This window comes from Teleopsis dalmanni, chromosome 2 (genome assembly GCF_002237135.1).
Source record: "Teleopsis dalmanni isolate 2A chromosome 2, ASM223713v2, whole genome shotgun sequence".
NCBI classification, from domain to species: Eukaryota; Metazoa; Arthropoda; class Insecta; order Diptera; family Diopsidae; genus Teleopsis; species Teleopsis dalmanni.
Genome location: NC_051847.1, coordinates 223,091,715 through 223,109,384, shown reverse-complemented (window position 1 = coordinate 223,109,384; position 17,670 = coordinate 223,091,715). Strand labels below are relative to the sequence as shown.

The 17,670-nt window shown below is 30.0% G+C and overlaps 2 protein-coding genes across 2 annotated transcripts in view; one reads left to right on the top strand and one right to left on the bottom strand.

Moving 5' to 3' along the window:
- The window catches only part of LOC119677968 (protein serrate), a 46,900-nt gene that overhangs the window by 15,058 nt on the left and 14,172 nt on the right, over nucleotides 1–17,670 (top strand). The gene's annotated exons all lie outside the window — the stretch shown is intronic.
- LOC119677969 (serine palmitoyltransferase small subunit B-like) lies at nucleotides 10,478–10,995 on the bottom strand. Its single transcript, XM_038089561.1, has 2 exons — nucleotides 10,760–10,995; nucleotides 10,478–10,700 (listed from the first exon to the last, which is right to left on the bottom strand). Exons 1-2 carry the CDS (start codon nucleotides 10,854–10,856, stop codon nucleotides 10,522–10,524), a joined length of 276 nt encoding a protein of 91 aa, XP_037945489.1. The 5' UTR covers nucleotides 10,857–10,995; the 3' UTR covers nucleotides 10,478–10,521.

The following is a 17,670-nucleotide window of genomic DNA, read 5'->3' as shown; positions in this document are numbered from 1 at the left end:
TTTTTTGTTTACCAGGCACAACATCTCCAATACCATTGAAAGCGAAAGTTCCTCACCGTGACAATGATTACTGTACACAAACTTACAGAGGCTTAGAGATTGCAAGGCAACAAATTTGCGTTGGTGGCGGCAGTAATATTGAAACATGCACTGGTGATTCTGGTGGCCCATTGTTCTTTACTGCAACCTACAGAGGTACAACAAGTCGATATGTACAATATGGAGTTGTGTCACTAGGCGGTGGTGGTTGCGGTCGTGTTACGTATCCTGGTATTTATACAAACTTGAAAGAATTCATTCCATGGATTACAAATGTCATCGCCTAAACTACAAAAAAATGACGCTTACATTTTAATATAAATTTAGTCAACAAATATTATTTTTTACAAACGTTTGCATTTCTTGCCATATAGAATACACCTACTATTCTATAGTACCTATATTTAATGTTTACTTCATATTTATTTATTTAATTATACTTATCTATTTATTATATAATATTAAAGAGCATTTCCAAAAATCGTATGTTTTGAATTTTTTAAGAGATTAATAGTACTTGATCAAGGAAACACCAAGGGTACTTTCAGAGACCCTTTTAACTCTTAATATAACAAGATTATTAATGCATAGTTTTTTAATTTGAATACAAATTAAATATTATATTAAAATATTGGAACAAATACAACACATATCTGTCTATTAAGATCCTGCTAAGATCTGACATCTGCTACAAACGGTGCTTGCAAACTTACTCGTCTATTTAAGTATAGAAATTGGTGGTAATGTAGTTTCAACAAACTTTCTCTTTTATCTTTGATTTTACTTTTGTGTACCTGATTCGCACATGCATTTCAGATTGAACCTGAATTAGAGTTGACCATTATTGATGTTATGTATATTATGGAGCTTATATTAGAAAATTGATTCAATATTTTAGAACTGTGTAAGTCCTTAACACTATTTTCATGTTTCTATATTTATTTGGCTGCTGGATTGGGGTTGTATCTTGGCTCCGGAAACTCTATACATTTATCTATTGCTAATCTGTTATCTAACTTTCCTACACTCACCAGTACGCATATCTTCCCTGCAGTTTTTAACTTTATGTATAAAACGGTAATATAAACGGTAATGTCTAAAAGGATTTAGCATTGAGTATCTCTGTTCAAAATACTTTTAATCAATTTTATTAAAACTTCTTCTTGGTACCACTAACTACGGTTTCATAGTGTGCATTTTGTTTGAGCGCGACCAGTACCTTCCATCAGCTAACCCGATTTACAACTTTCCCGTAATCAGTTGATAGTAACTCGTGGCGTCAAATTTTTTCTTTTTAATCTTATCAACCAAAAAACGAATTGCTGAATATTATATTTTAAGCCATTAACATCATAGAAGAATTGAGGCTTAGGATTAGGTTGGGTTCAGAAGACGCGTGCTCACAGTTATCAACACTTTCAATCGGAGGCATATATTGCTAATTGTGGTGTCCTCAAAATTTATGCCGGGAGAGATGAGTTGCTAACATTTGTTATCCTTGTTAAACCATTTAGTTTTCCAGATGAAGTTGAGGAGATCCGATAAGTTTGCTTTCGTTACCTCTTTTAAGCCAGTGAAAAAGCGATTCCCAAGACATTGAAGTCGCCTTGTCTGCAGTCCTGGACAGAGACGCAGGAACTGATAGATTCTACCTCCTCTTCATCTTGGCAACTCCTGAATAATCCACTTATTGGAACTCGCCACTGTTGTAGCATAGGCGCAATGGCACAATGCCCCGTTAGTACTCCAGTAAGTACACGAACTGCAAGTTTGCTGAAGTCTAAAAGGCGTTTCGTTTTGTTTTTGTCCAAAATAGACCATAAGGTTCTAACTAAAAATTCTAACTAAGAATTTTTTTTGTTTGATATTTTTGAACAGTGAAACTGAGCGAGAGTTGAAAGCAAATCCAACAAATCTATCAGTACAAAAATTTCTTGTATCAAACAAATCAATGTAAATATGTAGTATATTATATGTACATATTTGTGTAAAAACTTAAAAGATATTGACGTTATAAAAATGTTAATTGAACTCATCTATTGAAGGGTTCTTTTCTAAATAATAATAATACACAATAATAATTTCATTCACTCTGGTTATGAAATAGCTTAAAAAACGTGCAGCTTAGTTTATTTATGATTAAAAACATAAATAAATACTGATTTAATCATTACGATTTTAATTTTACTAGAATGCGACATATCGAATATAGAAAAGAGAATATTTTGAAAATATTTAGTTAAAGATATAGATTAGAGACATCTTAGAAAGTGTATTGTTGTGAAGGATGGAGGATATTTTGCGAAACAACGTATTAAACATTTAGAAACCAAGAAGTGTTGAATTAATATACAATTTATACCATTCTTCAATATATATACAAATACACTATATATGTTATGTATAATCAAAAATTGATAAAGTAAGAACCAGATGACTACGAATGAATCACTCTGGCACTTGGGAATACCACCACTTAATCGAGGTGCAAGTGATTCAATCACTTAATCGTTCATGCAACGTCCACAAACGTACAACCTCAATATTTAATTGTTATGTATCTGTAACTTTTAACACAGCTACAACACAACTGTGACTAATCAAAATCAAGCTTTGTTTTTGGAGGCACCTGAAGAAACCAGAAAAAAAATGTTTGATTTTACTTAATAATGCATTTGCTGACACAATTGCAGAAATGCCTGCCACTCTACTGGATGATGGTTCATAAATTATGTAAAAGAGCCAATAATTTTCCAATATTACGGTTAAGGATCTTAACAAGTAGAAATACATATTAAGTAAAATCAAGTATAAATTAAGTAAGGAATTTTATGTATTTGAGTAAATCATGTTATTGAAAGTGAATATAGGACAATTCTTGAATAATGAAGTTCTTAAAAGATGATAAATTATTTGCATTTATGGAAACATTAGAGAAGGAGTTTCAGAGTCTTCCTGAATAAATGAAAAATAATCTAGTCGTAGAGAAGTATGTGAATCCAGACATTATAAAATGAACAGAATTTATTTTAAAATTTGTCATGAGTAATATTTATTAATATTTAGCATGTAGTATGTGGTAATTCTTCTATGAAAAGAATAGAACTTCAAATATATACAGAAATATTTTTAAAATATCACACATAAGGATGTCTAAATTTATTAAATGTTTTAATATATTTACAAAAGACATTTTGATTTATACAATTATAACTAAAGATATTATGAATAACAGTGTGCATATCGCTCTAGTTTTAATCATTTCATAAAAAGATAACATCTTATGTCAGTATCAGTATTAATACCGGTATCAGTATTAGTATCAGTTTTTGTATCAGTATCATTATCATTATCGTTATCCATTGTCCATTATTTATTATCCATTATTTATTATCCATTATTTATTATCCATTATTCCGTATCATTATCATTATCATTATCATTATCATTATCATTATCATTATCATTATCATTATCATTATCATTATCATTATCATTATCATTATCATTATCATTATCATTTCATTCATTTTCATATTCTTATCATTATCATTATCATTATCTTATCATTATCATTATCATTAATTCATTATCATTATCATTATCATTATCATTTCATTATCTTATTATTTCTTTATCATTATCATTTCATTATCATTATACATTATCATTATCATTATTCATTTCATTTCATCTTATCATTATTCAATTTTATTTATCATTATTCATTATCATTTCATTCATTCATTTATCTTATCATTATCATTATCATTATCTAAATATTATTCATTATCATTATTCATTATCATTATCATTATCATTATCATTATCTTATCATTATCAATCATATCATTATCATCATTATCATTATCATTATCATTATCATTATCATTATCATTATCATTATCATTATCATTATCATTATCATTATCATTATCATTATCATTATCAGTATTTAAAATCATTTATTAACCCTCAAAACTTCAAAGATAGCTTAAATCGAAACTTTCTTGTACGCGTGTCTGTTATTTATCATTTGTGAATCATATCGTGATTCATATTATGAATCACTAAGGTATCTTATTATAATCATTCAAAATATTTTATGCGGTTAAGCTTCTGTTATATATAATTAATATTTAAAAAGCCATGCTAATTTGATTGGTATTTGAATAAAAAAACATACATACATATGTATATAAAATATGGTGCCATTCATTAGAGATTATATCTTAAATGATTGGCATTAATTGTTATCATAAAATGCTTAATGGTTGTCTTCTAATAATTGCCGAAAGATTATAATAAATTTACAAAATTCTGAAAGTGACGCTCTCTGATTTTAGGAAATAACCCTGATACTGGTTATATGGAGATGTGGAGACGTGGAGCCACTACTAAAACCCACATCATATCTGAAAAGCTATTACTGGGAATTTTGTATCATTTCACAATGTTGCTACTATAAGATATTTTTATAATTTCTGGGAAACAATTAAAAGTGAAATAATTAGACGTCATTCAATTATTATTAAAAGAAATTTTTTTTATCTGCTAATTCAAGTTTAAATGATTTCTGAAAATATAGATCAGTGATATTTTAATTTTACTTAAATCCAGTTTGTTTTTAAAAGCCACGACATGTTCAACTTTTTAGAGAATCTCGCCACCATTTCCAAAGAATGCATTAATATTTAATAAGAATTTCATATTTCCCATTTAATTGCAATGAAGTGATATTATAACAACAACTACAACAACAACAATTAAGCGCCAATTTAGAGAAGTTGGAATTAATTATTTTTATCAATAAACAATAAACAAAAAACAAAAAGATAAACAAACACCTTAATTAAAATATTTAAAAAATATGTTTACTAAAATCCAAAAAATAAATAAAAATTAACAACAATAATAAAAGCAGCAAGCTAATAAATTATTTTGATTTAAATATCGTGCAAAATAAAAATACATTTAATGGCGAAGAAATTGGCGATTTGCTGTGACTAATAATTTTTGAATTTTTGAATTTTGGCAAAAAGTTTGCGTTCATTGAAGATGAGCATCCACTCAAACGTGCATATATTTGCATAGCTAATTAGCGCGCTTGGCACGTGTGTTGCGGTTGGACCAATGCTGAATTCAGCTCCAATGAGAGACAACCGACCACAAACATCGTATGGCAATCTTAAACAACAAGGCCTGAACACGCTCATATCAGCACGGCCAACGCACGATTCAACGAACGAGAAAAACCCAACGAAACGCGAAACCGAATCAAAGAATTTGACGTTTTTACCCAAATAATTATCGGAACCCAAAACGATATTCCCAAAACGAAAAAGGTCAGTGGATATTTTGTGAGTATTCTCAAACGACAAAAGCAAAGTTGTATTAAACTTAACTCACTAACTCGGCACTTGGTTTTATCTTTCTCTTTGTACTACGACTTTTAAATTTAGAATTTCAAGTTTCCTATTCAGTTCATGATTTAAAAAAGTTTATATTATATATATAAAACAATCGGCTAGTAATTTATGTATTCAATGTAAAGAATAAGTAGAATTCTGCGCTCTCTATTCTATCACATGGTCGTAACTCGGATGCGGGACAGGGGGCTCAAAAACAATATTCTTGAAATACCCAAGAAGATATTTTTTTATTTATTTATTGACAAATTTAATTTTAAATTTATTTAAAAAAAGGTGTTCACATTACAAATTATTTATTAGTGCTCTCAAAAACATCTGAACATACACATTTTCATAACTTCACCATAAATCTTTTTAATATTGAAAATGTTTATAGAGGAGATTTTAACAGAAATTCAGCTATTTCTACTTTTTCTATCTTTATTTTATTTTTTCATTTTCTTGATGCTGTTAGTTAGCACTTTGATTTTACCTACGTAAGTGGGATGAAGCGGTTTATCATATCTTATAATTGACATAAATTCAACTCACAAGCAGTGTTACACTGACAATATATACTAAATGATCTCAATCAGTTCAATACACCATTTTATATTCAAAATTTCAAAAATCCAAAAAAATAGTAGAAATTTGTTACTCGTAAAGTCACAATGAAGGCAATTACGCATATAGTAGTTCTATAATGTTTGACTACTACTAATCGTTAAGCTGAAATGATTTTCGAATCAATTATAATTAAAACAACATCCTTTAACTAAATTTCGTTTAGGTTTGGTTAAATTTAAAAATTACAAAATATACAAAAGTTTTTGTTGAACAATAGAAAATCGATATATTTTTATTATTATTCTGTGAATATAAAAGCGCTGAAAACACACAACATTGAATCTATAGTAATGTCCTTATCAGTCAATCAATCAGCCGTTTTTGGCTAATATCCATTAACTAGTAAATAACAGCGAAACAAAGAATGTTATCTCTTTTTTTGAGGCAAAACTTCATTTAGTTTAGTTTATACAATTTGACATAGGACATATCAGGAGGTGTAGTCCCGAGTAATCAACAGGAGTCATTTTGCTGAAGAGAAAAATGAAACTTAAGCTACGGTTTTTAACGCTTAAAATATTTTTAAAATTGTTAAGTTTTAAATAATTATATTGGGATGTCAAATACAAGAAATTAACTAATTTTTATATTAACTTTATAGAGTTTATTATGTGACATCCGCTTATTTTGTTTTGCCTTATTTTGTGACAATCTCAATTGGACTCTATAATAATTTTTTACTGTCGTCTATATCGTTCAATTTAGACACACTTTTGTAAGTACAAAAAATCCTTTTTACTAACAGAATTTATACAGCATTGTTATAAAATATTAAAAAAAAGTGCCTTTTTAAAATTGCTCTGAATTATTAACATTATTAAGTGTTTTTAGATACATAATATGCAAATCTATTCCTTATCCTATATATGATTAACAAGTTTGCCTTTTAACCGCTCATTTGTGAGACGTCTTGACCTTTGATGAAACCGAACATATGTAATCTGGATTAAAACAGTCAAAAATATGCCACTATAATTTTAGCTGTATACGAGGGAAGTCTGAAAAGTGTTCGTTGTAATAATATTTTTATATGAAATACATGAAACTAGTAATGCTCGATTCTTCTCGTTAGATTTAAAAAAGTTTTTCCCACATTGAAATTAACATCCATTGAGATTCACCACTCATATTGTAGTGTATTGGTGTTTTACAAGAAAATGTTCAGTTTGGTTTAATATGCTGCAGTAATGCCATTTAACAAATACCTAATTTAAATCATTGAATATATAATACTGGATAATAAAATAAACGAACCTCTGTTACTTAAATGACAACAGGAAAGCCGCACAACAATGTCGTGGAACTTTCAAGATTTCTGTATAATAGATTAAGGAAAATAATACACATAACACCAAAGTTATGATTTAATACGATCTATAAAAGGAAGCATATATCAATGGAGAATATCAAGAAACCAATGAGTTAAAGTTTTTTTGAGAATATAATTTTTAACCAATAAGAAGTGAACTATATCTTTGTTAAACGTATTTATGTGATTTAATGGATAAGGTGTACGAGAAACTTTTCTGTACATTTAGAGATTCTTATTTTCAGTATTAGTTCCATTATTTCAAAGACCATTCTGGGAGTCTGCTTATTTATCACCTATCACGATCCTTCTTATGATTTTTTTTCTTCTTCTTTTTATTTTTTATTTATTTTCTGAATTTATTTAAAAAATATCAACACATTTTGAAACAGTATTGTTATAACTTTTCTTTCTGGTACCTTTCTTGCTGTACTTTCTTAAACTAACGCTTAAGCCATTCTTTTAATTATGCTGTTTCTATTTAGTGTAACAGAAAAGTAGTGAAATACTGAAATAGAACCATTAATAATTTAGACTAAGCTTTAAGAGTTTCTATTGTATTGTCTATTGTATTATCTTCCATTCGCACCCTTAACTCATAGATAACCAGAAGTTGATAAAGAAATTTTCCATAGAACACTCCCAAAGGTTCTTCATCAATCTGTTATAGCGTCCATGTTTCTTTACAAAATAAAAGCACTGGTATATTGAGCAAGCTATAGAGTGGGGATTGTGTCGGTCAATCGTAGCACCTATTGGCATTGGTCTGATCTGCAGCCTGATATCAGCCTGCAGTCTGATCTGATATTGATATTGTTATTATTTTGTTTATGGTATGCTAAGATGGATGAAATCTTTGACTATGACTATAGTCACCTACAACCATATCGCAACAGCGTAGTTTATCTTAATGAAGTAACTGATTACCATTGTAAATTAAATGCAATGTTGGGCAGATCGTATGGCTATTTTGGAAAATCACATATTCACAAAGCAACGTAGTCTATCAAAAACAAATTTAATTTAATATTTATTATGAATACTTTATATATATATTATTATAATTTCATACAAATTATGGAAAACATATGTATTAATTCTAGTTTTATATATTTAGTCTTAATTGGAATACATCGTTTCCTGCTGTAACAGTATGTGAAATATATAATGGAGAGAAAATATGGGACGTAAGTGAAGAATATTTTGGTTCAGACCACGATTTAACTTTAGATGACTTCGTTGGTGAAATTGTATTTTTTCGTGGAACATGTACAAGTTGTAGCAAAAAATGCACAACAACCCAATGTCCTAATAATTTTACGGAACTGTTAAATGTGGTAAATATTGTTGATATATTCAATATAAATCTTTCATATAACGAACTTCTGATAACTTATCTAGTTAATTAGAATATTTTACAATATATTGCTGACTAATTTGTCTCACGACGACAAACATTGAAATATATTATTTCGTGTTAAATCTTTTATTGAATCAATACTCTATGTATAATCTTCACTTCAAGTCTTAATTAAATTCTTTCTGATTTGTTGTAGTTCCGTAGCAAGTGTGCTAAATTGATAATTAACTGCAGCTACACCAATAAAGTATTTAATTGTTGTGAAGAATTTCGACCGATAGAAACAGAATATGGCACTTGTTATGCCTTCAACTCCAATCAAGCACGGTATGTCATATATATAAGCGCTTTACAGAATGTTATTTTATATGCAATAATACTTAGTAAAATTTCCCAAATTTATCATGCTAATAATCGCGAAACCGGAGCTGGCCACCTTAAGTTTGACACTTCTGCAGATATACAATTACATGTGCATCCCCCAATTGAAATACCATTTCTGTTTTCCGAAGGTATGATACATGAAACAGTTTTATTAGGTACTGTTAAAGAAATTGTGCTTAACGTTATGGAAGTGAGTGCAAGAAATATTTTCCATATCAGACAACTCCTATAATTATGAAATAAATTTAGGTGTACAATGATGCTACGGTTTATCATTTAGCACTTGATCAAAGGCGATGTCGTTTTGTGAATGAGCTTACAAATTGGGGACAACATCTTGGCATATACAAATACTACAGCTTCAGTACTTGTGTTGTTGAATGTGCAGTAGCATTGCAGTTGGAGCATTGTAACTGTACAAGTCATTTTCTGGCAGCAGCTATTAAATGTAAGCTACTTACAAACTGTTATAAATAATATATTTCGCTTTCTCTCAGCTACCAATCAAATATCGATGTGTGACTATCGTGGTTTACGTTGTCTTACTAAAGTCTATACTGAGATGAAGGAGCTACGCAAAAGTTGTGATTGCATGAGTTCATGTGATGAACCGGAATACAATATTGTTTACAACTCGGCAGATGGGTATATTATTATATTACAATTTAATAGCAAATGTAGGTTTCGAAACTTACTTCTAATATTAGTGAAAACGAAGAGGAATCTGACGTAACACAAATAAAAGTTTCTCTCATTGAACTGCCTACACAGCGATACGTGCGAAGAGTAACGAAAGGATACCTGGATCTAATAAGTAATTTGAGTAAACATTTACTGTTATCGGTAATAATTATATGTGCAATTATTTACAGTATCAATTGGGGGAATAGCTGGCCTATTTTTCAATGCATCTGTTATACGATTGGTGGAAGTAATTTTCATGTTAGTTCAACTTAGATGGCAACAATTAAAAACTAATTTTTTGTAGACTAATAAATATCTGCAGGGATACCAATTATTTCTCTAGTTTTTTATTGTATAAATTTATAAATATATGTACAAATGCATGTTTGATCTTGCCATCAGCATTTATAGAAATTATTTTATAATTATTTACATACCACATTTAATTATTTTTATTATTGATATTTGTGCCATTATAAATATTTTTGCAATTATACAATTGAGATAACAATGTGTGAAACAATATATTATTATCAAATACAAACACATATAACGTACATTATGTTCTTCAAATTTTAACTAAACTTAGCACAAATAAGTTTCAAATTAATTTTAGCTTGAGTTGAATTATACATCTGAAATATGCATTTGATTTCCTAAAAATTCAATTAAGGCAAATAAAATTAACTAGAACCATAAATACGCACTTATCTCAACGCCATTTTCTGCGGTTGCAAAACTGGTGAGTAAGATTTTTGAGAACTTGAGGCAGATTTGGCCTCTAGTGGCAACGGCGATAGAAACTGCACAAACGTGTCAATATAAGTTGGCAAATAAACACAACTTGAAAATATTACAAGACTTAATATCAGTACGACAAATCCATCTGAAATTTAAAAATAGCAGTCGCTTAATTGAATATATTTTTAAACTGATCCTACTCACTAATTAACTTTCGTTCCCAGGGTTCAAACATATAAATACAAGTGACCAATTCGTAATGCATGTAAAGCCTTTTCAGAGAGTTTTTTATATATTCCATATTTCCCGGCTTCAGTTCCAATATTGAGATGCTTTTTTAATTTATGAATTGTGTCAAAATCACTATAATAAAGTAAGAAATTTTACTATTAATATAAATTGTTTTTGTAGTATTTTTAGACACTATCTGAAATCCTTATCTTCACCTTTTTATTTACCACTTTTTTTGTTTTTATATCTTAGTAAGAAATATTGACATTAGCGTTCAACACAGCTGTGCGGCGAATTGGTTGCAGCTAATTCAAAACTGTCAACTGGAATTCAGTGATGCCAAACCAAATTTTGAAGTTGGTAGCACAATAAAATATAGAAGCTACGTGTCAACACTTAAAAGATCTGTTCCGGTACATTTGAAGTAAAAGTCAAATAAAATTACATATGAAAATAATGTTGCAAAACCTCTTTAAAAAGGATGATACATCCAGTATGTACAGGATTTTCAAATAACACTGTAGCGCATCATAAGTTTTTATTTCTACGCACAATTTGGTTTAATTATATATATATTTTTTATAAATTAAAAGTTGATAATGACTATGGATTTGCTTTATTTGAGTTTCACAATATGTGAAATCTTTATTTATTTTATTTGTGTAAATGTTATTTGTTATATGTAACAGTATGCTGGGATTATTCTATAAAATATACATCAGAGAATTAGAGCACTCTCTAAGTACTTAAAAAGCTTGTACTGATGTTGAAGATAAGAGCATCATTTCGTTAGCTGTGTAACTAATTTAGATATTCTATCAATTTCTATCTTGGCATAGTAATTATATGATGGTTAAGATTGTTACTGTATATATATTTAACTACCATATTTCAAAATCCTTTTTTTAACACCAATTGTTTTTCAGTTGGTGGGCTATTACATAAAAAATGAATACTTCATTTATTGTGGTTGCCGCTTCGTTAATTAAATTAAACTAATCTTCACTTTTTAATTTAATTGAACTGACATTATTTCAGTGTATAAGATAAGATGTGCTAAGATGAAAATAACATTAGGCGTTTCAGCGGCTCGTAAATATGGCAAAAGAGAGCAAGTTGCTAATCTATACTGGCCGAAATGTATGCAAAACAACACTATTTTCGATCCCCCAAAATTATATATTAAAAATGGGAGGAAAATTATAAAACAAATAAATAGGCTAGATGCCTGTAATTATAAGAAAATACAATTGTCTTTAGACGACAAATTGTTTAAATATACCCGGGATGAAAATTTTAAAATAATGGGTAATAATATATTAAAAAATAAAATTGAAATATAGATGCTTATGAAAAATAAATAAATTTTAGACTTCAGGTAGCACAACAAAGAGCTCACCAGTTAATAAATAATCTGTGTATTATTTGTCTGTGATGATATATTCCGAGTGCCATCTGGCGAAATTTATGATTATTCAAATCCTATACACATCCCAAAAATGATGCAATTATGATAGAAATCAAAAATATAAATGCAAACCTATTATATTTTATTTTAATTCATAAAAATTTTTTATTTTTTATTTGCAATATTCACTGTAGTTACAAAAAGTCATTAAACAAGTCCTATCTAAACTTAAGTAGAATTATAATTAATAAATAATTATTGTATAGCTAAATAAATTAATTACATTATAATTAATATTCGCTGTAGCTTATATTACAAGTTTAATAAATTTACAATTCAATTTAAAGCATTACACAACAAATTAAATTTATTTGCCATCGATTACATTTCGCACCTCAAAAGGGTTTCAATTTAACAAATAATTAATATACATACATATATATACAATTTATTAATAATTAATTTACTAATTTAGTTTATTTATTTACATTTTTATTTAATTTGATTAAACTTAAAAACTAATTAAAGTTCCTTTCGTTATCGAGCATTCATGTAGCAACAAGAATGCAAAAATTTGTAATGAAGTTGTCCTTAATTTCTTTTTTTTACGTTTAATATCACACTTTTTAGGATTTATTTATATTTTTATTTCTAATATTAATTAAAAATATTCAATTAATTAAATTAAATTAATGTGGACGAGTTCGACTTTCTGGGTATACACAGTTGACAATGAATTTTCTGTCAAATGGGCTTACTATTTTGTACAACTTTTTCCATTTTGATATATGTCAATGAACCTTAGTTTTTTGAGATATCGGGATTTATAGAGTTAGAAAATTTTTTGGAGTATTAAGTTGTTGCTATAATTCGTTTCTTGATAAAAGGCCACTGAGACAACATTAGTACTAGTTGGCGTCAGATGTCTATTTTTTTTTAGTCTAACAAGTATAACAATTTTAGATCTCGATATCTCAAGAATTAAGCTATTTTGACATATTGGTACTTTAAAAAATTGCTCAAAATGGTTGACTCTACTATAATCCATTACCAATCCTTGCCCAGAAAATCGGAATTGCACCAATTAATTATAAGTATTTATCAATCGATAAGCCAACTTACTGTAATGTAATGGAAATTTTTTTAATTCTTTTAAACTAATTATTAACTATGAAAAAACACAGTTACCTAAAACTTTTAGATACTTTATACTATACAACCGTAAATAATAATTCTCAGCTAATACAATATTGTCGTTTATATAAAATTTAAGTAGTTTGCTATTTTTTTATAAATTTATAAAATTTATTGAATGGCTATTTTAAATATTTGTCATTTTAATTTAATCTTTCTTATTAATCAAAGTATCTTTTTAATTAAATGCATACTGCGAGGAACCTTACCTATGTATTTATATATTCTATACACATACATATATATAGAACACATGTACATACGTTTAATAAATCGGTGTACTCGTATATGAACAGTTAATGAGTTACACGCCTGAAATAATACTTTGAATTTGCTATTACTGCCAGCAGAAATTGTAGTTACTTCGTATACTTTTCCTTTAAATTTTTATAGCATATTTTGTTCATACTCTTTGATTTTCCACTGAAGTATAAGCCGAATGGATTCGGAAGAGTTTTTGAGATCATTGCAAGAAGTTAGTGCATTTTTGTTAATATTTTCAAATTTTCGAAGCACTGTACATATGAAAGCATCATGATATCACTCACAAATCGCCTGCTACACTAAAACTGTTAGAACTTCCGATTCGTCATATACTGGTAGTGGCATTGATTTGCAGTTAATCGATCTCTTACCGAAATCCTTTCTTGGACTTTCCAGTGAACCCACTGTATTCTTCTTCATATCAGCATTTTGTGTTTTAGTTAAGAGCATTTGTGAATTACGCTTTTGCCCATGAGTTGGCACATTATGGTAATCTTTGCCTGTCACAACCATATCGATATCGCAATCGAAATTTGATTCATTCGTTGGATATAAAGGTTGTGAGCGATGTACAGCTGAACTACCTGCTGCTAATGAAGAGACTGTTGCCAATTCGGGTGCCGGATTCAGACTTAATTCCATGCCATTAACACGACCTAAAGAACTTGTACTGCCTTTCAATGTGTTGGTGTAGCGTCTTAAGTTCTCTTCGTTTTGTAGATTATTTGATTTTTCTTCCTCGTGGCGTAAAGCGTCAAGTGAAGGTGTCAAATTCATTCCAGAGGAACTACGTAACGTAATACGTTGTCGCCAAATTACAGTAGTAAAAATAGCAAAACCAACGAGCACGATAAAAACACCGCACAATATGCCAACCAACAAACTGCGACCATTGCCATCGGTTATAAGAGCAGTTTCCACTTTCACTTCCATTATGGACACTAAGGGAGAGCGTTCACTATTGCGTAGATCGTTGCGATGTTTTAATGTTTTGTGTTGGCGCAACGACAGCAGCTCTCCAAGTAGTCCAACTGCTTTTGGCAATTGTGCATCGTTAGGTTTTGAAGATGACTGTGATGAAAATGGAAAATTATTAATATAATTTGCAAAAATAAAATTCAAACAGTTTATTGAGAATCACACTTACCACAGTAACTTCGATGGTGTCATTAGTGGCAGATTTCAAATCACAGATAATAATTAGCATGCCATCTTCAGTATTTTTTGGCAGTTTTACCATATCAGAAGCCAACAAGAAGCGAATAATAGTACACAAACTTTCCACCGTCGTACCCTTTGTAACGCGTTGCAAATCCAACAAAATTGACAAACGTGCACAATTTTCATTTAGAGTAGCTTGGTTTGGCCAACAGTCTTGTGGTGCCGGTAATCGTGGAGGAGCTACGCGTCGTGAAGGCTCTAAAGCACGGCAGTCACCGCGCACTGTACAAGGTGGCGATAAACATGCCTCACTTATCGTTGGTACACATACTTCATGCTGTTTGCATACACCAGACAAGTTCGATGATTTTGTTGTAGCGTCCACTTTGAAGCAATTCGGTAATCCGCACCACAAATTTGTGCAATGCGATGTACCATTAGCACATATACAAGCATTGCAGTATTCATCACTTCGCCCTGATAGTGCAATATCCAACCAATCCTGCGTTTGGTTCAAGGCATGGTATGGTGACGAGGTATTATGTGCATTTAAACAAGCCGATTTCGGGTCTGAAAGCACTAAAATAAAGAACAAATTTCGTGAATATGCATTTGAATGTGTCGCATTTGCTGACGTACTTATTTCACAGCGTAAACCATGTCTGCCTGGTGGACAAATACATTGGTAACCACCTATTCCATCAATGCACGTTGCACCACCTTGACATGGTTGAGGGGAACATTCATTAACATTAATTCGACAATCAGGACCGGAAAAACCTTGGGCGCACTGACAACGAAACCAACCAGGGCCAGACTCACATGTACCACCGTTATGGCAAGGCTGACCGCGGCATTGATCTATGGGCTCAGTGCAGTATGGACCATCCCAACCTGCTGAGCAAAGACAATGCGGTTGTAGGCTTTTCTTAGTTGAACCGGGCACGCAAGTACCACCATTCTGACATTGACCAGTGTAACACTCCGTGGCACGTTCCGAACATCTTTTACCTGAAAAGAAAAGAAATATGCGTATTACATTAAATTTGTCAAAATTGATTAAATAAATTTGTTTAACCACACAGTGCCTTTCAAAATGTCTACTTATGAAAATCTATTAATCAACTTCAAGACAGACGGACGCTGCACGAAACAAGCAAGGCTGCTACATGCAAAATTTGTTATGCAGTTTTCGTATTAATCCGAATTTGTATTCAGCAAAGAATAAAAAAACGTTGGCCCTGCAGTTTCTCTGCCATGATCAGATAACTAAAACCACTTTACACACGATTAGGAATTTTTAATTAAAATATTTTCGTTTAAATTTTTTGTTTCGATTTTTAAGCAATTTTTTTGTTATAAAAGCAAAAGAAATTATCTTGTAGGGAATGCATCGCAACCTGCCACCAAAACTGCAGCGTCGTCGAATCTTGTTGTTCTTGTTGTTTTTATAGTTTTTGTTGATGTTGCTGGCGGTGGTTGCGTGTTGTACACTGTACACTGTACACTGTCTGCGTCAAGACGAGCTTTGACTACGAGTATAAGTTAACGTGTCTTGATCGTTTTTGGTTTTGCGTTAATCCTTGCGCAGAATGAATCGTTTTCGTGCTGATGCACACTGAAGCAACTGAGCTTGTCCAAGGTGAAATCCTAAAAAAATTGCTGTATATGCCACCACAGGGGCAACAACAGCATTGATAGGCGTTTACATGTTACTTTTAGGTTCTCCAATATTTCTTGTTCTTTACTTCCTTCCATATTATGTCTTGTTTTTTACTTCTTTGTTATAGTCATTAAGAGGTTTTAATACTTCCAACCGATTTTTATGGCACTGCAATATTTTAGAAGTGTTGTAGCTTATGAGTTTAATAAGGCTGCAAGGCTCGAATATTTATGCGGCAAGCAGAGGGAGTACAACATGATTTCAGCTAAAATACTTGGATATTCAACTAATTTAAAATCCGCCTAAAGTAGCTGCTTATAACAGTCTATAGCAATGTAAAGTGACTGTGGAGTTGGAATATAAATTTTAAAAACGAAAAAATGAACAAATTAATTTATTTAGTTTAAATAAATCAATTAATCAATTAGTCAAGATTAAAAAATTGAAACTAAAAGAAATGACATCATTTAAAATAAATTAATTCAAAAGCATTAAGAAAGCAATTAATCTCGCAGCCTTTAACAATTCCATATCGATATATCGATGAGTACGATGAGTTTGTATCGATTGAAATGAATTTTAAATTGAAGTTTGGTTGAAACTCACACTGAAGAACTGAACTCAATATAAAATATGCAAATTTTTCTTAATGGCAAATAAATATTGTTTTTTGCGTTTGCAGTGTTAATGGGCGTAGTTAAGACCATTAAAATTACTTTTAGCTTGAGGTCAGATTTAACTATAATAAATAAAAGATTAAATATAGTAGACTTAGAATATTTTTAAGATTAATTCCCACGTTCTTTGCTAATAAAGATTTTTTATTATTCCAAACTATCTTAAACTACGTGTCAGTCACACATGAAGCAGTAGTAAAGTAAGATAAAATTTTGTATTAAAGTAGGCTTTCTATCGTTAAGGATAATAACTTTCATTTATAAATTATTTACTACTTCAAATTCTAACTACCTGTACCCCTGGACAAATTAGAGGTATTTTTTGTATTATAGGTATTTTTTGTTGGACACTTCACTTTGATTTTATAGAATTTACGGAGATAAATATCCTTTGATTCCATCTCTAAAAGGTAGCAATTAATATAAACGAACTAATTAACAAACCAGTGATTACTGTGAATTGAGATCTATTTAAAAGTAGACATTTTTATTTGTTGTAGAGTCATACGCGATGTTT